This window comes from Hetaerina americana, unplaced genomic scaffold (genome assembly GCF_022747635.1).
Source record: "Hetaerina americana unplaced genomic scaffold, ioHetAmer1.1.p SCAF_10, whole genome shotgun sequence".
In the NCBI taxonomy this organism is placed as follows: Eukaryota; Metazoa; Arthropoda; class Insecta; order Odonata; family Calopterygidae; genus Hetaerina; species Hetaerina americana.
Genome location: NW_027286070.1, coordinates 76,640,876 through 76,666,925, shown reverse-complemented (window position 1 = coordinate 76,666,925; position 26,050 = coordinate 76,640,876). Strand labels below are relative to the sequence as shown.

At 39.7% G+C, this 26,050-nt stretch overlaps 2 protein-coding genes across 2 annotated transcripts in view; both read right to left on the bottom strand.

The window, feature by feature from the left end:
• Positions 1 to 3,743, bottom strand: part of Dscam1 (Down syndrome cell adhesion molecule 1) — a 333,929-nt gene extending 330,186 nt beyond the window's left edge. Inside the window, exons 1-2 of the mRNA XM_071598922.1 lie at positions 3,635 to 3,743; positions 3,422 to 3,552 (exon numbers count right to left, since the gene is read on the bottom strand). Coding sequence (XP_071455023.1) covers positions 3,422 to 3,512 — 91 coding nt within the window. The 5' untranslated portion in view covers positions 3,513 to 3,552; positions 3,635 to 3,743. The remainder of the gene's footprint in view (positions 1 to 3,421; positions 3,553 to 3,634) is intronic.
• A 6,548-nt stretch (positions 3,744 to 10,291) lies between these two features.
• Positions 10,292 to 26,050, bottom strand: part of LOC139700374 (nonsense-mediated mRNA decay factor SMG8) — a 29,349-nt gene continuing 13,590 nt past the window's right edge. Inside the window, exons 13-19 of the mRNA XM_071599014.1 lie at positions 21,902 to 22,183; positions 21,318 to 21,442; positions 19,691 to 19,990; positions 18,391 to 18,774; positions 17,117 to 17,297; positions 10,942 to 11,118; positions 10,292 to 10,438 (exon numbers count right to left, since the gene is read on the bottom strand). Coding sequence (XP_071455115.1) covers positions 10,324 to 10,438; positions 10,942 to 11,118; positions 17,117 to 17,297; positions 18,391 to 18,774; positions 19,691 to 19,990; positions 21,318 to 21,442; positions 21,902 to 22,183 — 1,564 coding nt within the window. The 3' untranslated portion in view covers positions 10,292 to 10,323. The remainder of the gene's footprint in view (positions 10,439 to 10,941; positions 11,119 to 17,116; positions 17,298 to 18,390; positions 18,775 to 19,690; positions 19,991 to 21,317; positions 21,443 to 21,901; positions 22,184 to 26,050) is intronic.

The following is a 26,050-nucleotide window of genomic DNA, read 5'->3' as shown; positions in this document are numbered from 1 at the left end:
ACGCCAACAATGAACAAAAGAAACGACACATACTATTTCATTGTTTTTTAACTTTTGAACATACGTACATTCTCAGGGAGAAGTGTTACACAGTAGCCCATAGTTCTGAGAGAGAAGTGAGAGACAATATTGATATTACTCAAATGAATCAATTTACATAAAGGACATGCAACCATTACTATTACACTTCGGTACATACAACGGCTGCACCATCGGAAAACCCTCCAAAATCATGCGAGCTAACCCAATATACAATAGTGTAGCGTCCGTCGGATGGGACGTTAAACTGCGGACCCCTTGGCGCCTTTCGTAAAGAGTAGGCTAATGCCGACGCCGGGTTTCTCTCCACCCTTCATCCTTTCCTGTCCATCCCCTATGGCGCAAATGACCTTAGCTGTCGGTCGCCTCCCCTCAAAACTACTACTACTACCCCAATATGCCAAAGTACTAATGGTGGCTAACATTCATCCAGTTTAAATGCATGTGATGAAAGATTTAAGGTTTAGAAGCATCAAATGAATGCCATACCATGAGAAATGCAGTGCAGTATGTTGAGTGATCGAATCCCTACAACGCTCAGTGGAGCTATATATAAGTAACACGAACTGGCAAAGCATGATGGAGATAGGAAAATTAAGTATATGAAAGGCCGCATGCTAATAAAATGGATTATGGACAGGAGAAGGGCATGAAACTTGGATTATTTTATGAATCATATCCGAAAATTTAGGATTCGGCGCCTGGCGGTGTAACGGAGGGATGGTGTAATCCAATGGACCATGATCCTGAATATGAACAGATGTCAGGGCAGCGGTAAGAAAATTAAATCTTGGGGAATAAGATCCCCCCCATTGGCTTTATCTTCAAATCCAAGTTCCCCATAATTTCGTCATCGTTCGCATCAAAACGTGGCTACTTTGAACACCAAGGAATTCTTAAGTCGGTCTTTCGGTCACTTCATATCTTGTACTCTTCAGGAGACTCTTGGGAACACTAAAACAATCATTTTCTCTCACTCAATGGGTTCTTAAGAACAATGCGTCAAAGATATGAACTTCCAGCTACACGAAGCCGGAATGAAATGATCGCACGAGATATGAGACGCACGATATTTAAAGATAAAATAATTTGCGATGGTTCCAATTCATGCTTTAAGTCTAATCACAAACGAGCGACATGACTACGGTCAAAAGTCATGCAGGGTCAACGTTGATAACATACGAACAAGGCCAAATGCCACAATATTAAGCAAATTTAGCAGGATTAAACAAATGTGAGTCAGACACCAGGCAGATCACTTTTATTTAAGTACGCCGAATGGCCACAGTATTTCATTACCACGCGTAAAATAAACGAATTTCCAACAAATGAGAAATAAAGTAGCAATATATCAAAGCATGCGAAAACAAATTACCACTCGCCCAAATAAATATCAGCGACTTTCATTAGCTTTCCAAAAAATGCAATTCCTTGAATGAAATGCACATTGTTCGAAACTGATTGTCGACAATGTCTCGCACCCCTAAGTCATGCGTGAACAGTAGGGGGAGCGTTACTTGGGGTGTGCGCACATGCGATTAAGTATCATTTCTATAAAATAATACGGAAGGTCGAGCTCATCACCTACTAAGCCTTACAAGCGCAGGAAATGACAAGCTCAAAGTAAAAGGGGAGGGAGGGGGGCAATCCCTTCCCTGGGTCGCATGTGTTTTGCCCGAAAGTTCTGGGACCCAAAAATTCTCGCGGTAAAACGATATCAACAAGATTTGAACCCAGAGCCCTTGGGTAAGTAGCTGAATGGTTTTTTAAACTAGGCAGCCACGGCAACCAACTACTGGTCACTACTCCCTTATTATTTCATCCCATAAATAATTAGTTCATTATATTTTAACTCGAAACTAGAGTGGCTAGTTCTAATTATAGTGACAAGAGATAGGGCAAAGAGGATGTGATATGGAAAAGCCCAAGAGGTAATGTTCACCCAAAAAAAGAGAAGGAAGAGAGAGAACGGTTTAAAATTTGATTCGTCATCCATTTCTAAAAGTTGCACAAAAATTTCCTAAACGAAGAGGCCACATCAAGGTGATATTACACCGTTCAATTTGATAATGGGGAAGTATTCCAAAAGACTAAAAAATAGCTGCGCCAATTTCTACACATGGTTCAATAAATGAGAATCTCAAATCTCTGATATTGTAGAAATCAGAAATTTCCAATGAATAGGAGCCACACTCTCTCGAGAAACGATGTTATTGAAGCTATTAAAAATTAGTATCATCCAATTTCAAGAAGATACAACATGCAACTGCCAGGGAACAATCGAGAATTGAAGCTAATTACTGCATAAAGATTTGACTGATTCAACTATTCATTTGAAGGATAGGCATCACGCTATCTTTCATATTAAAGTGACAACAACTTAAACCTATTAATTATTCTTAGGAAAACCAGGAGCTAGCCCTACGGGAAAAAATTGCGGTCGGTATAACCCATGATGGAAATCACGTGTAAATTAACAAGATTCTCTTTCGATGCAATCTACGTAATTAGAAAAATTAAATTACGGAACTACTGATTTGTAATCTTTAAACATACACTCTGCGGGTCAATTTATTATTTCTTTGGTTTAAGGAGCACATCATCTTCCATGTGCTCTAAGTAAACCTCTATTCCGTTACCCCACGTTTTAAATCGATTATTTTATTAAAACACACAATTACACAATCAGTGGGTCAAATATATATTACTGAAGTTGAAGGATCGCATCTCTTTTGCATGTACAAGATTATTAATGAGTACAATTAATAAAGTGTCCAGTGACCTGACTGACGATGGGTTGTCCTAACCTTCACCTATCCGTAAAACACTTTATTCCTACACTAAAAACTTAGGATACTTTTAGCAATTCAAAATTCCGAGCTAAATTCCCACTAATTTTTAAAACAGCCTATTTAACTCGGGGCACATATGCGCGAATATATTACAGCAGATACTAACCCAAAACGTGAGTCCCACACATCCTAACGGCAAGCACTTCAAGCGTCTGATCATTACCGATGCATCAGCGAGACAGGATGTACGATGATGGGAGGCAGGGAATATTTTGGAAGTAGATGCGAGCAGAATTCTGATCAGGACCCCAAGTGGAAAGATACATGCATGGGACTCTTCGTGGCCTGCTTACACTCAACGCCTAAGCTTATTAGCTGAGGGGAAGAGAGAGAAGATGGGAAAAACATATTACCCTAGTTTAATTTCTCCATTCAGGGCTCAGGGCATATGAAAATTTATGTAAACACTCTTTACGAAGGGTCTGCTTGAGCGCTGGAGCAGAAGCAGGCTGCAATAGTTTTCGCCTGTCTTGGGCATTTCGATATATAATTAGCGTACATATAATTAATTCTCATTTTTTTAAACTTACCTTCGACGGCACTAAAAGACACGAAGACTAATAGCGCCAGCAGCCGCAATGGGACGCTGCTGCACTTAGGATTCCTGCGGAGACGGTCCATGGCGTCCCGCCGGGATAAACTCGATAGGGTATCCAGACTCCTACGAATGGCGAAATTATGGAGCTTCGGATTAAAAAAGATCCTCTTCGTATCCACAATGCTCTCCACTGGAATATACCTACCTATATCCGCACCGTATCCCTAGTTGAATGATTCGCACACGACAACACAGGTAAATAAACTCCCACTCAACACGGTAGACGCTCGAACGAGCGTAGCAATCCGCACCGAGCAAGTCACTACACAAACTGAACCGATCGAGAGTTGGTGCTTCAGGAAATGTAAGTGGGTGGGGTGTGAGGATCGCTGGCCAGCAAATGACTTTATCTCCACGGAAGATACTGAGCTTTAGCGCGAGACTATAGTAAGAGAGGGCTCCAGAAAGCTAGGAAGGGTTTCGTAAATCCATCTCGCGGACCAAGCTTCAACTATCCAGGGATATTGTAAATATCAGTCGGCTGTATCGTAGTTGTATTACAATAATTCAATGACAGTTTTCGAATTTTATAACATGAAATTACTGAGGGAAGAAGAATAATCGCCCTAGCTCTGTCATAAAGGCACTGGCGCTCATCAAATCAATATACGCTCATTATGACATTGGAAATTGAAGGAAGATTTCATTGAAAACTTTCCAATTCTGACATAATGCAAGATTTTCTTTCGGCAACACACCCTTGTGATGTAGAATATTACATAATTGATTCATGTTCCATACATTTTTATCATGAGATGAATTCGATATTCTTCTTAAAAAATATTTCGGGGGCAAACTTCTCTCAGATTGTTGCAAACCAAAAATGGGAGCTTGTTACATTTCTTGTGCAACCTCACTCCTGGGAGCCAGGTAGAAATTTCCCGAGCCGCAGCTTCCCAATGACGAGCATATGGTAAGGCCCGGTGAAGGCAGGTGGACGGACGGCCGCCGTTGGAGGAGGGTGAGGGGCAGGTGCGACGGGAGCGACTTTTAAACAACACAGTCGGAGGTGAGCGAGGCCTGCCGGCGCTCAAGCTGCTCTTTAAATACATAAGATGAAGGAAACAGATTCCTCAATGGAATAATAGATGGGGGAGAAGTAGGGTGAAAATTGTAAAAATTATACGAATAACATAGTAACAATAATAGTGTGCTCTTTCTCAACTGCCCCTGGTGAGCTTGAATATTTTCAAAAGCTGGGAGGTAGTTAACGCTCTTGAATATCTGTAACGTTTCCCTGTACAAACGAGTGGGAAACTACATACTTGGGTAAAATAAATTTCAACAAAATTCATGGTTTACCGTATTTTTTCACTTTCTTTATTGTTAGTTTTTTAATAGAGGAATATCAAGGTTTTAACTACTGAATGCTTTCACAAAAGTTTTAAAAAAATACCAATACTTATATAGCGGCTATAGGTCATGCAGTTAGCGGCCATCACGGAAGCTGAAAACATTTTGAAATATGTGTCTGAATCAGCAATTACGACAATACATAACCTACAACCCTTAAACAGAGGTGGGTCAATCGAAGTAAAAATAACCTAACCCCATATCTTCAATGACTCATAGGTATTTCTCTGACCACAATTAAGCACAGGTTTCTTCATTTCGGCGCCCCCAATTCGTCTGCATTCGTGACAAAAAGCAGAGTAAAACATTGGGCAAGAGTTCATCTCACGACCACCTGTCTCTTCCTTTTCCACTCTGGCCGCCTATGCGAAACTTCCAAGTGATAAAAGTATCTAGTTACCAAAGAATCTAAAATATTTCGTTTGAACGTTACAATTAAATTCAAAGGGTACCTGGGTAAAATTGAATCAGAATAATTGCACTGATGGGAAATAAGTAATTCAACTATAATGATAATTAGAACAAGCCTAACATATGAATAACGAGTTGAGCATCCTCTGGAAAGGGCTGACTGAGGTTTAAAGTCCGCACCAAGTTAAAGCCTTATCTTCTGTTAATGGAAGCTTTCCGCTGAATTTATTGTCAATCAATTATCTCCAAAAAGGCATAGCTGCAAATAAATACGTCGTTTTTTTAGCTACGTATTATTTCGATGACACGGCAGGTTAAAATACTAGTTACGTACGCCCCTCCGCTGCGTTTGACCAGAGACCCCATAAGAAAGAACCACCGCAACAATCAGTCGAAGTTTGAAATTTTTTTATGAATCAGGCGATAGTTAAAGGATGGTGAGATACAAATAATTAATGCATACTTAACAATAAAACAATTAAAGTGATCGCGCTGACAGTTTAAATCATTATTATGAATTCCTGAGTCAGGTATCTTCCTGATTGTTAAAGAAGGAACAAATCATTGCCTTTTTAATACACAAGGACAAGAGTATGGGATAAGTAGTCGGATAATGAATCAGTGTGGTGATGACGGAGTTTAATGCCTGCTGCCAGTAAAGAAAGATGCCATTTCAAGGATTAGTTTTTCGCAATTTTTCCATACTTTACAGGTACTTCTTAGAAGTATGTCCAAATGTTTGCACTATCAAGCAATTTATGCACGTAGAATGATTTTATTTTTCGTCGAGATGAATGAAATACGCGTTGAAATGTTAGTGCTTGTGAAATATTTACTTCGGTAAGACAAAGTACCCAGAAGCTTTCAGTCATCGTGCTTTAATATGATGTACGTTTACCTCAATACTATTCCCATTCCACGAACAATTTACTGGACCAGAGGCACCAGTCCAATGATCGCACATCATTTTCTGCATTCCAATCAACATATTCGTAGGAGAATTAGAATAAGTATAAACTTGTAAGGATGTGAGAGCATAAGTTGCGAAGGCAAAATCCAATTGAGGAGTGAATTTCCTTGGGACGCTAAATCAAAGCACTTATTCTCCAAAATTACTTATCTCTTAACTCATCGCAAGTGTGCAAGAGTTTTTCTTTTCAAGACCAATATTAATATTATTATTTCTTCAAATAACAGAGATGTTTCTTTCTACAAAAACTTACTTGCATACCAGTAGCACGAAACTAATTATAAAAACAATTAATAAGTTGACGCGAAAATTCATAAGCTTACCTGATAAAAAAAAGCCATGGAGGATTTTCGCATCCAAAGACGGGAGCTAGGGATTAAGTCAGTATCAAAAACTCACCCGAAAGAGCGTAAAATGCTTACGCCACTCATCTGCGTTTAATAATTGTCAGGAAATCTTTCACAGAATCGGGAAAAGTATGCATAATTTTCCATCAGAGGCGTGAGATTATAACAAATTATCCTGTCCATGCACGTACTCGTAGTTCAAATACCACTGTCTTCACTTCTTTGCCGTATCCCATATTTTTCCGCCTTGAAAACACTAATGCTTCTATACATATACGTATATACCCACTCGAGGAGTTGTTCGCCGGACTACGGTAGTAGTCGAGGAGATACGAAAGCCTCACTTGCCGCGATACGGCGAATATCGATTTCTTCCCAGGTTGTGGGGCGGGAAGTGGAGGAAAGGGAATTTAAAGGGGCGGGGAGGGGCGATGGCTGAGGGAAGAACCCCGTAAAACTTTAAGTGGAGGAACATATCAATGAATCAGCCGCCCGCAATCCAGCGTCTGTTCACGGAAAATAGCTGGCCCACAAGCATGTGGGCCGCCTCGTGACATCGCGGGAGGTCACTTGTTGGTAAAAGACCATGGTTACGCGGCAGAGTTTATTGAAATGAAAAGAACTATTCAAAGACAATCCCCAGACATGAACTCAACGAAAAATATTTTTTGGCTAAACGTGAGGATTCTGACGGACATGATGGCGGTGAAGAGAAAACTACATACTTGACAAATAAAATTCCAGTTTGGACAAACACTTCCTTTTATTCAATTGTGTTTTAAACTCGGAAAAATATTGTAGAAATTCAGGCATGACCTTTCTCAAATGCATTTGATATTCGTGACCTCGGAAGGGTGAAAGGTAAAAATAAGACTGCCAACGTCAGTAAGATTAGAACAATTAATAGTGACGGTTCGACAAGGGTTTGAAAATGACCGCAAACTGTTCGCCAGGCCAGGGGGGAAGGGCCTTGATGCGCACACCAATCTACGGCTGTGATATGTTCACTTGAATACCTTCAAAAACCCTCTCATCAGGTGCACCTCGATTATGGGTTGACTCAAAAGGTGCAGAGAGCTCCAAACGCAATATTTCACGGAAATCCAGCACGCAATTAATAGCCTCGTCCGAATTACGACTCGCTAAGCAGTTATCACTAATAGCACCGATCTTACATACATGTACACTTCTTGAGCAACTAGCACTAATTACGAAGGTATTTCCCCTAGAAGTCAGAAAGACAAAAAATGAAAGACAAAAATTAAAAATGATTTATGACGCCTCGGTAGCAATATTCTCGGTAGGCGGTCGAATTTCCTCGTCTCCTGACATGATAACGTTTTATTCTAATTTGATGCAACAAAGTCTAAAGAAGACAGAAAAGTAAAACTATTCCCGGTAGAAATTCCTTACTGTAGCGCTAGCACTTTTTATGGTCGTCGGTTCAACCCATATTTACCTCCCACAAAATAAGTAATAACTCAACTATTTATAGGAATTTTCCTAGGGAACTATAAAAGAGTTAAAAAATGTAAACATACATTTTCCTCTCAGAAGTTTTTCATTTCATCACAATTTTCTCTACCCACCTTCTCCTCCTCATCCCTTAACTCCATCCAAATCCATACCATTAATGCATAAGTATTACAATAGCAGATACAAAATATCTTGCAATGTTTCACCAAATAAAGATTTATTATTCATGCAGTTTCGGATTACTACATCATTTTCAAGTATAGAACTTGAAAATGATGTAGTACATCAAAAATAGTCGAAAATAAAACTTCATTAAGTGGAACATTGCAAGTTTTTGTCTCTATTATTATTTAATTTATATTTTAAGTATCACTTTGGATTTACTAGTGGGAGTGCAATTCATGACAACATGTGGTTCATAAAAGGTCCAGTGCGGCCCCAAGATAAATAGGTACGAATACTGGTGAAAAATTTCCAAAAATCCAATACAATTGTGAGTACAAACAAGTAATCACTGATGATTGTATGCAAGAATAATCACATGCGAATATGTTAAGGCATGCATGGAATTTCTTTTGTTTTTACTTTTATGAATCCATAGTCATTAAATATTAGTTAATAATCCCTTAATGGAGTCAAATGCACATTTTACTTGAGATATAGTTTGCAGAGGAATTTACATCACAAATTGTTATGCAATATGAAGGGGACATGGGGAACCATGATAGCTAAGTTTCATTCTACATATACTTAAATAATTTTCAAATCAAGATTTAGTTTTGAAAAATTGTCACTGAAAATAAGAGGCATTGACTTATGTAATTTCAAATTTTTACTAACGCGTGGACTGAATCAACCTTAAAAGTCAAACTGCATTTCCTAATGCAATGGATAAATCTTAAGACTTGAACCATTTAGGAATGAAATGATCAAAATGCAATGGGTCATAATAAAACTGAACAATTTCTGACTTGCTTCCGTGTTTTTATATGCTTTCAAACTGTACCATAGAAAGCTAATTCACCTTTATTCTCTTCTACAATAAGTTAGGTATAAATAAGTACAAAAATATCTTAGCTTTATATATTTACAAGTTGATCTATCATTTGTAAGACCAAATATTGTATAACACTACTGAAATTATTTTTTTGAAATATTCAGGATATAATAGTCCACGCAGCGTCTGTTCCTCAGTGAGGCGGCTGCAATGGCATCTGACCCCAGTGGGGCGGCCAGTAAGTGATGGTGTCACGTTAAAAACACTATTGAGGAAGGCAACGGGAAACCACCTCAATTATCATTCCAAAGATTTAAATGATGGACTATACAGAGATTTTGAGTCCTGGCAACTACGGGGCTTGGTCAAATCAGCCGTGTGTCGTGCCCGGCAGCGGGGGAGGAGAGGCTTCCGCGGTCGTCATCCCACAAAATCCTTGCAAGGGAAAACCAGCAGCAGCAGGACAGAAGACGCAGAAGAAGAAGACCAAATTAGTTAGAATAGGAACATGGAATGTTAGGACAATGATGAGGACAGGGAAATTGGAGAATGTTAAGCGAGAGATGGAAAGGGGAAATATAGATATTTTAGGTCTATGCGAGGTGAGATGGAAAGATAGCGGGGATTACTAGAGTGATAAGTATAGAATAATATACAGCGGTGGGGACGAGAGCCAACGAGGGGTTGCCATAGTATTAAATGAAGAGGTAGGAAGAAGCGTAGTCAACATAGAGCAGGTAGCAACTAACAGGTTGCACACAACACTAGGGGTCATCGGAACGCACAAGCCCTTCCACCATGTCAAGGTTACAATCTGGGGAGGGATATATGTATGAATATATATATATATATATATATGTGTGTGTATATATATATATATATATATATTGTGTTGCAGTAGTCCAGGGGGTAGAGCAGTTGGACTGCAGACTGGAGGGGCCCGGGTTCGATTCCCGGCAAAGCACTCTGGGCACCTGCAGCTCCATCCAAGCTATGTGATTTTTTGGGTAATAGATCTTCCTGGGAAACCATAGCCGGTACAGGGAAAGGAACTGGCCCCGCTACCCTGCTAATGTGTGAATTTTACAGACCCTTGGGCTTATATATATATATTTTTCTTGCTGAGGTTCCTGGATCACTGAATTTGAATTTTACTTGAATTATTATAATTGAACATGATTACAAGGAGAAGGATGTCATAAAATGTTACAAATTTGAATTCAATAAAAATTTTTATTATACACAATTTAATATGCCTTCAAAATTTCATTTCACCATTTTCATTCAGAAATGATAGGCATTTCTGTGATTCCATAGACGCCTGCCAGCAACCGCCCATAGCTCGGAGGCTCCTTTGGTGGAAGATATGGTCCCTGCTCTCCAAAATACACAAACCTGGGTTGAACAATTAAGGAAATCACAAAAAAGGGAAATGTAAAATAGGAACTCTGATTTTGGCAAAATGGGAACATTATTTTTGGCGTTATTACAATGGTTAACGATCTGTTCATTTAATTGATCATTGACCACTGAAATCTCTCCAAAAATTATATCAAGAGAAATGATTACACCTCATTCAAGAACTAAAATTAAATACTGTCTCTAAGGTAAATAATACTGAGTTCGGTACATGCTATAAATCCATGTGGAAGCCCGAATGTTTTAGTGGTAGAGAAATTGGCACTTTTAAAATCTACTGGCATCATCTCATGGGTGTAACATTTAATTGATCCATCTTCATGAGTACCGAGGTCCATTCTGTAAATAAGAGCAAGCTCAAAGAGAGTGATTAAGATCCACTTCCTCACATGCACACCACAGGGAACCATTAATTGCGGTAGTTTTAAACATTTCAGCATATAAAACCCATTCACAACACAACAAGTGAGAAAGGATACGGCAGTCGAAGAACCCAGTAAGCGGACTGAGAGAGTCGAAGGGGCTCTTGAGATCCCGTGATGTATATGGGAGTGCCAGGGGCAGGTTGCACTCTCGGATTCAGAGTCACGTGAACCGGGGCCTTTGGAGTGACAACATGCAACCGCATAAGCTGAGCCATTAGAGGTTTGGTATTCCTGAGAAGGTGTGACAGGCAAAAGAGCAATTATACAATTATTTCATGGAAAGCAGTAATTGCGAATTGTGAACTGCAAGCAGACTCTTGCAGGAGATGGCTCTGGACGGCATACAAGATATGCAAAACACCTTGGATGTTTGAGTCCTAATGTCATAGTTGCCATTATTTAAAAAAACAGTCGATCTATCGAAACCTTTAATTATGAGAGTTCAATTACGTTCCTGACACCCGAATAAAAAAATCATTAGCCACCAAAACATTCACTGCAACTACTCAAGCTATATTAACGTATATATATAACAAAAATATTCAGCAAAGATCAAAATGGGGGCTCCGGATGGTGCATTGACTAATGTACTGGCTTCCCACCATGAGACCCCAGGTTCAAATCCTAGCTACGACAGATATTTTTCAGTGGTGTCTCGATCCCTACTTGAGGTGCTTTGTGGAGGGCACTTTGAGTGAGTGCGCCGTCCGTCGGATGGGACGTTAAGCCGTGGACCCCTTGGTGCCTTTTGTTAAGAGCAGGCTAATGCCGACGCCGGGTTTTTCTCCCCCTTCACCCCTTTCCTGTCCATCCCCTATGGCGCAAATGACCTCAGCTGTCGGTCGCTTTCCATTAAAACCACTACTACTAAAAAGATCAAAATGACTAAAGAGTATTACCTGGAAAAAACGTGAGCAAAAGCAAGTGAAATCAGTTCATTTTTAAACATAGGTGCATAAAAAATTAACGTCAGTACCAATATTATTATAAAAATTCATTAATAAAACCATGCACAAGAGGGAAATCCAGTACGGAGAAAATAAACCCTGAGAGCAATGATCTCTCAGCCTAGACATAGTTTCACCAATTTGATTCAATTTGGGAGCACTCAGTGTTTTGATAAGAGTCACAAAATATTTATTTGGTAGTTGTGTCCACCCAAAACCTACCTCATCCGGTAGATTACATAAAAACAATTCCGTTTTAAGTCATCCAAAAACATTCCACCAGCTCAGCTGTAGCTCATTGAGAAAACCCTTAGTCAGCAGGTTTAATGTTTGCCAAAATTCATGACTATTTCCTAGTGATTTCTTTCATGTAGCAATGCAATTAATTTTGAAGGTATTTGAACAAAATATAAGTTGGTATTACAGTTCAATCAATTTGACAACGAATAAGACAGGAAAAATAAAAAAAATTCAAATCTGACAAATATTTTTTCTTCTTATTTGATAGAATTTAAACTTGCAAAAAGTCAAACACTTTCACTATTTAGTATTATAATGAAGTCAATGGATGCTTTCAACGTTTATTTCAATTATATTAATGATGGTTTCATTAATGACATATATAATTTGAATTCACATATACTAGAATGCCAGTGGGATGCAGAAGACATTGATCGATAAGAGAAATCTGGGATATCAAAGTAAAGGGAGGAAAATAAGTATTTTGGATGGAATTAAAGGAGGTAGAAAGTATGCAGAGCTAAACATCAGGTTATTTAAATATTAAGTAGGAAATTTGGGGACATTTTGTCATGATGATTGGGGCTAAGGAGTATAGCAGTGTAGTGCAACAGTTCATCAAACACCTATCCTAAGCTAGTAGACTAGTTCTATATGTAAAGTTCAGGAAGCTGTAGAGAAGTATGGAGGAAATAGAAGTGCCTTAATTACTGTGGAACTGTTCAAAAAGTGAAACTCAACCAGATGCGACCAAATTCAATAGGGCTGAATATCAGAAGACATAATCCTGGATCTGTTGAAAGGGAAAACCGGAAGCAGAAAGACAGAAGATGCGGGAAAATAAGACCAAATTAGTTAGAATAGGAATATGGAATGTTAGGACAATGATGAGGACAGGGAAATTGGCGAGAGATTGAAAGGGGAAATATAGATATTTTAAGTCTATGCAAGGTGAGACAGAAGGATAACGGGGATTACTGGAGTGATAATTATAGAATAATATACAGCAGTGGGGACAAGAGCCAACGAGGGGTTGCCATAGTATTAAATGAAGAGGTAGGAAGAAGCGTAGTCAACATAGAGCAGGTGACGGATAGATTATTACTAGTAGAGATAAAAGCAGAACCGACGAACTTGGTCATTATTCAGGTATACATGCCACCGAGCAACCATAAGGAAGAAGAGGTCGATAAGATATACGATCAGTTAGAGGACATGATCGCGTGTGTTCCTGCAGGGAAACATTTGATAGTGATGGGGGATTGGAGTACGACGGTAGGCGAAGGAAGAGATGGTGATGAGGTGGAGGACTACGGTTTAGGCCCAAGGAATGACCACGGGGAGAAAGCAGTTGAGTTCTGCAGGAGACAGGGGTTAGTCATCACCAACACTTGGTTTAGAGACCACGAAATGCATGCATGGAAAATGCAAGGTGACTCAGAAAGATATCAGCTAGATTATATTCTGGTTAGACACAGGTTTAGGAACAGTGTGATAAATTCGCACAGCTTCCCGGGAGCGGATGCGGACTCTGACCACAATTTAGTTGTTATGAAATGTAGCGTCCGTTTGAAGACGATAAGGCAGGGGCGGCGAGTTAGAAAATGTAATGTAGAAGCATTAAATGGATTGAAAAGGAAGGAATACCAACATGCGGTAGAGGAAATCATGGAGGATGACAAAGAGCTAAGTACTATTGAAGAAAAATGGGAAAGTATCAAGAAAGGGTTATCGAAAGCCGCAAAAGACACTATTGGAACCATTAACGCTAAAAGGACTAGGAAACCAAGGATCACGGATGAGATGATTACAAAGATGGACGGGCGGAGAAAATGGAAGAATGTAAATACAGAAATAGGCCAAATGAAGTACAAAGAATTAAACAATAAATTGAGGCGGGCAACAAATAAAGCAAAAGAAGCATGGTGGAAGACGCAGTGCGAGGATATGGAAAGTCTGCAGAGGAAGGGTGAAATCGGTGCGCTGTACAGCAAAGTTAAATCGTTATCGGGAAGTAAGAAAGGAAGAGCTATGCTAACAGTTAGAGATAAGGCGGGTAAGGTAATAGTTGACGCAGGAAAGATCCAAGAGAGATGGAAGGAGTATATAGAAGAACTGTATAGTAAAGAACTTTGCCCAACAAAGTTAGACATAGAAAAGGAACATGATGTAGAGGATGATAGGTTAGGTCCAGGCATACTAGACAATGAGATAGAAAGGGCATTAAGGGAGATGAAACTAAATAAGGCCGAGGGGGTGGATAACATTCCCACAGAACTACTGAAATGTTTAGGAAAATGTGGGAGGAAGAGGCTATATGGTCTGATCCGTAGTATCTATGAGGAAGGAATCTGGCCGGAAGACTTTGTTAGATCAGTTTTAGTTCCTATTCCGAAAAAGGTAAAGGCCACGTCATGTGAGGACTACAGGACAACAAGTTTGATATCCCACGCAGCTAAAGCTGTTCTCAGGCTCATAAACAAAAGGATTGAGAGTAGGGCAAATGATTACTTAGGGGATGATCAGTTTGGGTTTAGGAAGGGGGGAGGTACGTGTGATGCCATTGCAGTAATGAGATTATTCATCGAGAGGAATGTAAAATACAACACGTACATATTTGCCTGTTTCGTGGATTTCGAAATAGCGTTTGATCGAGTGAATTGGGACAAACTAATGAGTATATTGCAGAAAATAGGAATAGATTGGAGGGAAAGGAGGCTAATCTGCAACGTGTACATGTCTCAGACTGCTCAGGTGCGAGTGCGGAACGGGGAGCCAGGATGGGCAGTGTTAGGAAGAGGTGTAAGGCAGGGTTGCCCATTATCACCGTTGCTGTTCAACCTGTATGCAGAGGAAATGATTAAAGAGGCATGGGAAGAACTGGAGGTAGGAATGCAAGTGGGCGGGGAATTCGTAAAATCAGTTAGGTTTGCTGATGACCAAGCTTTAGTTTGTCAGTCAGCCAAGGGGTTGCAAGCATTGCTGAGTGAATTGGAAATTCAGTGCGACAGGTATGGGATGAGAATCAATATTAATAAAACAAAGGTTATGCGGTTTTCTAGAAAGAAAAAGGCTAAACTTAACATTAAAATAGGAGGGCAAAAACTAGAGCAGGTAGAACAGTTTACGTATCTCGGCCGTGTTTTGGACCAACACGGTCAAAGTAGTAGGGACGTAAGGAGAAGAATTGCGCTAGGCAAAGAGGCTTCCACGAGGAGGAGGGAGTTGATGACGGGGACTTTGAGTAAGGATGTTAAGAAAAGACTCCTAAAAACTTTGATATGGAGCGTAGCTATGTACGGTGAGGAAACGTGGTCATTGAAGCAGGAGGATAGACGTAGATTGGAGGCTTTTGAAATGTGGGCGTGGAGAAGAATGGAGAAGGTGAAATGGACCGAGAAGAAAGCAAATGCAGAAGTACTTGGTATGGTGGGCGAAGAGAGGGGATTGTTGGGAGAAATCCTATGGAGGCAGGAAAAGTGGATGAAGGGGGTGTCAATCGGCAGTGGGATGTTGAAGACTGTGACTGAGGGGAAAATTTTAGGCAAACGAGGAAAGGGAAGGAACAGGATAGGGATGTTGGATGGGATGAAGGGAGGAAGGAAGTACTCAGAGATGAAGAGGGGAATGATATAGAGTAGGATGCTTGATTTTGTGTTCTGTTAGGAGACAGAAAATGTTTTATTTAGTAGCCATGTCCATCCAAAAACCTACCTTAACCGGTAGATTACCTAATGATAATAATAATCATGGATCGTCTGCCATGGTAGCTTAAAGCACACGTATACTTTGCTCATTTAAAAAAATGCAATGACAAGTTTCCACATACATTCCATTCCCCTCAACCGCTTTTGATGCAAGGTGTCATCATCATTGCCATCTTGCGTTGCAACTGATTGAGGAAAATAAAAATCTCTGTGGAACCTTCCACCTCCATTTTACTTTGAAAACATCATGAATGAGTTCCATCATACTTTGCCAGATACCATTGAATACACTTGGCTTAATTGATATTCCCTTTAACAATAGAACTCATTTTGGTATGATGACAAATTGAAACAAGCCAATCCCTCTAATTATTTAACGACACACCTCAAGCGGCCAGCATTCATTTTGTGCTGTGGGCACCACTTAAGTTTTTGGACCAGTCAAATCATTGTATTAAAAAGTTTGGGTGTAAATTAAGCATGTAAATAGCAAAGCCAAATCATTAAAATCCAACATTAACAGCAGGATATTTTCGAATGAATGCCAGCACCACGGCAGAGGGTAGACGTACCAATTGATTGTCACATTGCTTCATGTTTTAGTGTAACTGCTCCATGCTACACATACGTTCTTTTATCCAGGAGTTCTACTCGTGTGTGCTTACACATTTTGATAGAAAGGCTATGACCAAAATTCCCACATCAATTCACCCCCGGTTACTACATCACTTGGGGAGCCTATGAATAGACAGCAGATGAGAGATTTAATTTCCCTTAAGGGCATCATATCCAATGATACATTTTTCGTGCACATGGCGGCAACATCTTCTCACCCACCATCAAAGCAAATTGATAAGTCTTCAGATGTCATTATTGTTTGGCGAAGCAACGTAAGCCGATGAAAAATAATCGCGCAACCCAGACCACATTTCAAATTTAAGCATGTTCATAGTTTGTGTAATCATCTTCTTCTCGCCTCCACGTTATTTCCTTCATGTCCTCAATGTGCCATATGCAAAGTTATATCATGAAAATGTAAGACGGCAAATACATTTATTTCCAGCAAAATTGATTCCATAAGTGCTATCAAACTGTTACCAAAGCTCTGAGAAATCATGAAGTACAACTGTCAAAATCAAAATAAAGCATTTTTTAGGACTCATTGATAATTTTATCCAATGAATAAACAAAAATTGATGACTCATCAAGTGGCAGTTCACTCAGCAATTCAATTTTGATGAACCTATCATAAAATGAAGTACGCCTCGGTGCATATTCAGAATGTACACATAATAAGAGGTACTCATGACTCTTTTAAAATCAATATTTACTCACCGACAGGGGCAAGGGAAGTGAAGTGGCATATCGCCACTAGTCACCCTATTGCCATTGTCCTTGACTAATCCAAGATTAGTAGTTTTGAGGACCCTATCAGGTCCAGAGCACATGAAACGATGACCTCTGGGACACTCATACTCGACTCCCACAAAGATTTTCACCACAAACTCTGAGAGATCTAAAACCAAAGGAAAAATAATTTAAAATCACACTCAACAAAGAATAAGTCCGCTTCTTTATGACAAAGTTGGCAAATTGTGTGGGGTACATCAATCATTTGGCAAATTTCTATTTAGACTCTTTCAAGTGAGTCCTGGTTAAAGTGATACTTTCCCCAAAAAAATAACACAATATGCGTTCAAGTTTAAAGAAATAGACAACCATGACAAAAATATCCTAAATCAAAAAAGATTTGAACATCTATAATACTACATTACACACTATAATCAGAAAGCTTCCGCAGTGAGAAAAGAAACTGGGGAATATTTGGTGAAACTTACATAATACATACATACAGACCTTCCTCTCTCGCTCAGCAAAGTATTAAGCCTTAAGAAACATCCTTATTAAGTTTCAAATCCTAGCTTAAAGACAAATTTATGACATACGTATTTCATTGAGATTAATATAATACAATATCAGTTTCAAATCAATGGCATCAGGCTCCACCTTTTGAAGTTGCATCTCGTGGAATAGAAAAACCTTTCAGACTTCACTGAGCTCTATTGCAGTACGACCAGTTTCACGTGCCTTCAGAGATATACGTACACAGGCATATGTGATGAAACTGGTCAAACCACCAAAAAGTTTGGCTGAAATCCACAAAGTTTTTTTGATTCCTAATTAAGTCGGTTTCTTCATCACATGACATAAATAGTGTCCTCTCCTAGAACTTATGTCTGCATCCAAAAACCTGCTTTCTCAGTGACAGTCTATTAAAACCACAATTACACCATTATATCTTCAGTTTTAAAAGGAAAAATGATTAAGCACTTAATTCCTTTCTTTCATATTTTTATGAAATTAAAACCTACCAGTGTAGTTATCCTTCGGCATTACTCAGCTGAAGACATTTGTCATGAAAGGCTTTCTATCTTAAAATGCCATTTGAATTTAAAAACTCAACACTAATCATTGAAATAATAATTTAATGTATGTATCACATGGGAGGTGTAACATTTCTAAGGAAAAGCATTTAGCTTGATATTAGTCTTCTTGCATGATATAATGATTAACATTTAAACATCACCGAAAGGAAAATTCTAAGTAACCTTTCCGTCCTTTTTTTGAATTTCTCAGGAAATATGATTGCTTTCTGCTGCCCGCCATTCCCCCTGGACCATAGTTTGATGCATCGCCCACAGAAGGCCATCGGTCATACTTTTTCTGAGACACCTTCTCGGAGAGATGCTGGGAAGTAAGTGACGTGGGCTCTAACCGGACCGTAACATCCCAAGGGAGGAGATAAGAAGATCCGGTGAGAAGGCCTGGTTGGTCCTGTAGTCCGAGGTTGTGAGAGTAGAGGGATGACGGTCCGAGACAGACAAGGGACCACGAGGGAAACTGCGGAAGGAGTCCACATGGGGAGTCGGAGTGAAGCATCCCCGGAAGGTATTCAGTGGTGGACGGCTGCCTCACTAGATGACTTTTGTCTCCTGAAGAAAACAAATGAGTGATTAATTTCAAAGAAACTGCGGGAGATGCCGCAACAGTAACTTCTAACGGAGTCATCTGCTAATGTGCATTTCAATGCAACAATTTCAGAGTGTAAAAATCAATCTCCCGCAGTTTCTTTGGAATTTGTCAAAGTGAAAACACCATAAGTGTTTAAAGTTGGCTTTAACCTCGTGGACAGTGGCACTGAGCGCGCACGACTACGAATGCCTGTGACATTGTATGCACGGTATTTCGTCACAACATCTTGTTCCTTTAAAAGCCCCAAAATTTCAGAGTTTAAGAGGACGCCTCGGTAGCTTAAGTGGCTAAAGCACTCGACCGGATATTGGGGCATCTGAGTTCGAATCCCAGTCAAGGCGAATGATTTTTACACTCTGAAATTGTTGCATTGAAATGAGTGATTAGTAAAATCAGATTAGATTCAAGCAAAAGAGGACATATTGAGGCAGAATGGAGCTGGTAAGTGGACAATCAAAATGGAGATGAGAACGTGATCAAATCTTACATAATGTAGATGAGTGGAAGATGAAATGAAAAAACATCAAATTTCAGCAAAGTGAAACAAAATAAATATATTCATTAAAAGAAAAATGAAAACCACCTTCAAGAAATATGAATATTATTTTTTGAGCCCAGCACATAATGCACCTTAAAATTTTAAATGGATTAAAGTAGTTTCCTGAGTTTTTTCCACGGTATTTTCACGATTTGAATCCCAGGTGTATGCCATGTGCAGCATTCTTGACTGGCTGGAATGATGCCGAGAAGAAGGTGTACCATTGCCCAAAATTTTGGGAAGCACTAACCTATAACCACTGGACGATAAAAAAATCAACAAATGAAAAAAGCACATAAATTGTTCCGGGAAATATTCACCCTGTGTGGTGGCCTTACCTCTCATGCTATCGTATTCAGTTCCCACAACCTTGATGATGACTTCTTCGTCTTCATTCGGCTGCTGTACCGCTCTCTCCACATCATCAGCTGAAGGGTCCAAAGCATCCTCGGTGGCACCTCCGTCCACCCCTGCACCCTCCTCTCCCCTGCTCCCTTCTCCTCCTCCCCCCTCCTCAATCTCCAACTCCCCATCCTCTGCACCCACCCCTTCAACCCCCCCTGCCGCTCCTGGACCTGCAGCCGTCATTTCATCCCCTGCAACATCACTGAGTCTCTCCGAGGGGTTGGAGAGAAAAGCTGAAACAGACGAATATTCCGTGCTCAACATACTACGCTGCAATCATCAGGCACCTGAGCACCAGGGTAGCTGGAGGACCGTGGTAGGTAACCCAAGGACTCACAAGACAAATGCTATTAGGGTCACAGAAATACCATAACATATAAACCAGAAAATTACCATAAAAAATGTCAGCTGATATCACCTAAGCTAATGCATGGACTGAGTAAGTTATTACATATGGTTACATGATGATTGGTCCCAGAGCTACATGAGCCACAAATTACATAAATCCATTCTCAGGCAAGCAGCCGCTCTGTCCAATAAATATCTTAGCAATTTTCTAAACTAAGCGTAAACATATCTAATGGGTGTGCACCATTAACTTATGCACAAAGAGTAAGGCATGACCTTTGGTGTAAGTCAACTTTGAGTCATTCTTACACACGGACTTATTTTGAGTTTTAGTGCACCTATCCTGCACACCTCAATTTCATCACTGAAGGTGGTCACTGGGTAACCAAAATACCAATACTTATTTGACTGTTTATTTACATAAACATTGGGTTGGTAGTATTTTTCAGCTTTCCTACGGTATTTTAAGGAGAGAGCCACTGATGAAATAAGGCAATTCCTAAACTCTCCAAGACCAACATAACCTTTTCAAGCAAAATTATTTTTCTGGAAAAATAATTAATTTTTTCAAGGACAGTAGCGTTTAAGGTAATGAAAGATAATGTGCTGCATCTTCATTTTATCATCTCTTTTTGCAAAATGTGAAATAGAAATACACAGCACTACAAAAATAATCATTCATTGCAAATTAATATACTCTGTGGAAGTGGAGGGAATTTAAATGAAATCCAAAACGAGACTCTGTGAGATATTAAAAAATCCAATTTCTTGAGTAGTTGTTTAAAAATGAGTATTTCCGACTTAATTGCTATAGAACTTTTAGTGCTATTATCCTGAAATGCTCGTAGGGCAATTCATTCATCATTAAAGCCTATATTTTCCCGTAAATATTCCCTGCATTATTTGACTAAATCAGTAGTAATGGATCAATACGACCAGTTACCAGGAAACTAAAGGTTGACTCTCCTGGTAACAAAATATTTGGAGGCCATTAGTGGCACTAAGGGGCGGTTGCCGGGGAGGCATCACGCACGCTGGCAGACATAGGCTCACATAACATATTAAAGGATTTCTGGCCACTCTCCAATCGTCCTGAGGGGGACCCCTACCTCACCTACCTTCATTACCTAAATTCACCGATACAACAAAGTGGAATGAGTGATAAATATCAATAAGTTTCTTTGCAATGATTCATAATCAGTGTCCACATACCAAAACTAAATCCTTGTGTATTTCCAAACTGAGTTCCTGCTAATGATTCTCTTCCCCCATCTATTGCCCTCGTTGATCCAATGTCCTTCTTGGCTCCACTCTGCTTCGTGAACAACTGAGCAGCTCTGCAATAATTAATGCAATGCTAGGATGAAAGAGCATCAATATGTGGAATTCAGTTACCCTATTGAAATCTTTGCCACATCTCCATCCATGCAACACATCACATTCACATTAATGGCAACAGTGAAAAGGGAAAGCATAAGATTCACTTCAAAAAAATCTCCATTACATTAAAATTTCAGGCACACTAGAGAGAACTACCTATGCTCGAAAATTATGGACTTCATTACCAATGAATCATATCTAATAATGTCAAATGTAGTCATGAACAGTTAAGTAAGAGCTCATGAGAAAGAAATTGATTCATCATTTTTAACAGAAGACCATTTATTATTGACATAATTATTTGATCTTTTATAAAAGGTTCTCTCATACACAACACGGCAAAACTGGGACATCAATCCACAAAGAGGGGGTCTTTTTTGCAAAAGACAAGAAAGAGTATCATCACTTTAATGCACCTGAACTCTGATGTGCTGGGCTGGAACACTGGAAAGGTCACACTCTCCAAATCGGAACAGCAATCAGCAGCAATGGTGTCATAAAATTCCCAGTTTGCTACTTTAACTGAAAAGGGGTCTTCACGGCCAGCTTGCTGCCTACCGCAATTGCAAGTTGACACGTAGCGGACCCCACTGGAATGCGGGAGCACTGGCAAAGATTTCCGCTCTACATCAATATGACGAGACATTTCAAATCCTTCCCTTGAAGCTGTGGACCTCAAAATGGATGACTGCATAGCCCTTGGGACAGAAAGAGAAAGATTAGGGATGATGACGGCACATTTTCTGCACTTGACAGCCCACAACCAGGTCACTTCTACCTACAAAACGTCTGAAATGTATTGATTTCGATGATCAACATTGTGGTCACCCACTTTCTGAATTCCTGCTTCAACCTTTTCACCTCGCACCAAATGTCCTTCTATCTCAGCATTTAACCTCATTAGATAACAATCTTTGGCTCAAACTTGTTTGCTTCTTAGTACTGTTCGGTGCAAGCTTTGAACTGCGCATAGTTGGTGAACATTGCAATGTGGCCCATAAACATGCCTACCACGCGATCCGAATCTTTCTGAAACTAGTAAAAACAGTTTGAAGGCTCTTATGGCATGGAAAATATAGGATTGAACTCCTCAGGTGGAAAATATTACATACTAAAGTCCCATTTATCAATAAAATTAAATACCATAATGTGACTGAAAATGATAGGAAGTAAAATTGAAGAAAAAGAGAAAAATAACTCCTCAAAAGTTTCAAATCCCCAACCTATAGCTGAAGAAGCCAAGATAATAACTAGTAAAATACATGCCATTACACCAACTGAAGGCCATCTACCAGGTATTTTTGATTTTGAATGCAGATGTTTGAAAGCCTTTTTTTTAAACCATAAGTTGTATAACTCCAAATGTTGCATAATTCGTGAACCATTATAAGGAATATCTAAGTGCCAATTCTGCACAAAATGTGAGAACTTGTTGGTTAACACACCTTCCCCTTATAACTGAGTTTAAGCCAAAAATGTTTGTTTCTAAACTCTGAAATGATTGCATTTTAATTTGAAAGAGAGAGAGATTATAGGGGTGGAGAAACAAGGCATGAAGTCAAGAAAAGTAGTGAGCAAATGAGTCACATTGAGGCACTCATATTCATTGTTAGCTTGATGTACAACACAAAGGGGTTCCATTGATGTCAATGTAGTCATGGCAAATAGACTCCTTGAAGCGGTAATCAGTTAATTGAGGATCAGATGAAGGTTTTGTAATTTTACAAAGGCTTCAACTGTGGGGTTTTACATGCAGTGCTGACGAACTTCAAGCTCCATTGATGGGCCACACAGTTATGAAAAATTTAAACTGTTGAACTGAAAGCTTTAAACATCCTTTTGCCCTCGTACAATTCAAGACTCCCTCCCAATGGACTACAACCTTGACGTGGGCTCCTGCGTTCTGACAGCACCTAGAGCTGTGCTGGTGGGAGCAAAGATATTTGCTTCAGAGAGGGTCACTCATGTCAGATTGGTCCAAGGGTAAGGAGCCAGATGAAAGGTAGTCCATGCTGCAGCTATTCTTCAGTGATGTAGCTGCTAAGGCATCTGACCCCGGCGGGGCGGCCATTGAGTGATGGTGCCATGTTCAAAACAGTACAGAGGAAGGCAACAGGAAATCACCTCAATTACTTTATCCCTAGAATTGCATGGTGGACACTATAGAGAAAATGAGTTCTGGCAACTATGAGACTTGGATGAATTTGCCATGGGTTGAGCCCAGCAGCTGGGGAGACAAGGCTTCCGAAGTTGTCATCTCCTGGAATCTTTGCCAAGCGATACGACTGTGGCAGCACAGAGGAGGACCAAATTAGTTGCAATAGGGACTGGAATGTTGCGAGGATGTTGAGGGCAGGAAATGTAGAGAATATAAAGCAAAAGATGGAGAGAGGAAATGAAAATGTTTTAAATCTGTGCGAGAATAGATGGGAGGATGGTGGGGATTACTGGAATGATAGCTATGGAGTAATCTACAGCAGAGGCAAAAAGAGCAAGTGAGGGGTGGCAATAATAGTGAATAAAAAGGTAGGAAGAAGCATAGTAAATATAGGACAAGTGCCTGATAGAATATAACTGGTCAAAGTAAAAGCAGAACCAACGAACTTGGTCATTCCTCAGGCCACCGAGCAATTGTAGGTAGAAACAAGTCAACACAGCAAACAATCAGTTAGAGGACATGATCACAGGCGTTCCTGGATAGAAACATTTGATAGCTATGGAAGATTGGAATGAGACGGTGGGCGATGAAAGAGATGTTCATGGGTTAAGGGACTACAGTTTAGGAACAAGGAATGACTGCGAGGTGAAAGCATGTTCTGCGGAAGACAGTGATTGATATTTATAAGTGTATGGTTTAGACGCCACAGGAGGCATAGGTACACATGGAAAATGCTCCAGGCTTCAGAAAGATATCAGATCGACACAGAATTAAGAACAGCATGTTTAATTTGCAGTTTCCCTGGAGGAGATGCCAACTCAGACCATAATTTAGTAACAAGTTTAGCAACTGATTTGAAAATATGAAATGGTTTAGGAAATGGATTTAGAAAATTTAACTTGAACAACAAGAGAGGAGTATCCAGAAGATTTAAAGAAAATTATGAGAGTGGACAGGGAGCTGAGTACAATGGAGGAAAAATGGAAACAAATAAGAAAAGGGATATCAAAAGACACAAATTAAACTATAGAAACTGTAAACAGGAAAACGATGGATTGAAAATGAGATGATAAGAAAGAAAGATAACAGAGAGGAAGAATTTAATTGCGAGTGAGGTAGACGGAAGTATAAAGAGTCAAATAATAAATTGAGATGGGTTAAATAGACCAAAGAAGCATGGGGGAAGATGCAGTGCTAGGGTATGGAGAGTATGCAGAGGAAGGGTCAAACTGGTGAATTACACAAGAAGGTTAAAACCCTAACAGGAAGTAAGGAGGGAAAATTATAGCAAACAATCAAAGATAAGTCATAAAAAAGATAAGTTGAACCAGAAAAGATCCAAGAGAGATGGCAGGAATATGTTATTTTTATTAAGTAATCTACCGGATAAGGTAGGTTTTGAATGGAAACAACTACCAAATAAATATTTGGTGACTCCTTACAAAACACAATCCAGCAACCTACTTCTCATCAAGTCTATCTTCATCTCTGAGTACTTTCTTCCACCCTTCATCCCATCCACCATCCCTATCCTGTTCCACCCCTTAGCTTGTTTGCCCAACATTCTCCCCTCTATCACAGTCTTCAACATCCCAATGCCTATCAATACACCCTTCATGCATTTTTCCTACCTCCATAGGATTTCTCCAACAACCCTCTCCTTGCCCTCCATACCAAGTACTTCCTCATTTGTTTTCTTCTCAGCCCATTTCACCTTCTCCATTCTTCTCCACACCCACATTTCAAAAGCCTCCAATCTATGTCTATCCTCCTGCTTCAATGACCACGTTTCCACACTGTACATAAATACTCTCCATATCAAAGTTTTTACGAGTCTTTCCCTTTTCAGAATAGCAACTAAAACTGATCTCACAAAGTCTTCCAGCCAGAATCCCTCCTCATAGATACAACGAATCAGTCCATATAGCCTCTTCCTCCCACATTTTACTAAACCTTATGGCAGAACCGCAGGAATGTTGTCCACCCCCAGGATCTGATTTGATTTCATCTCCGTTAACGCCCTTTTTATCTCATCGTCGAGTATGCCTGGACCTAAGCTGTCTTCCTCTATGTCATGTTCATTTTCTATGTCCAACCTTGCAGCCCTAAGTTCTTTACCAAACAGTTCTTCTATACATTCCTTCCATCTCTCTTGGATCTTTTCTGTACCAACTATTATCTTCCCTGACTTATCTCTAACTGTTAGCACAGATCTTCCCCTCTTGCTTCTTGATAGTGATTTAACCTTGATGTACAATGCACCCATTTTACCCTTCCTCTGCAGACTTTCCAAATCCTCACATTGCGTCTTCCACCATACTTCTTTTGCTTTATTTGTTGCCGTCTCAATTTATTATTTAACTCTTTGTACTTCATTTTGCCTACTCTGTGTTTATATTCTTCCATT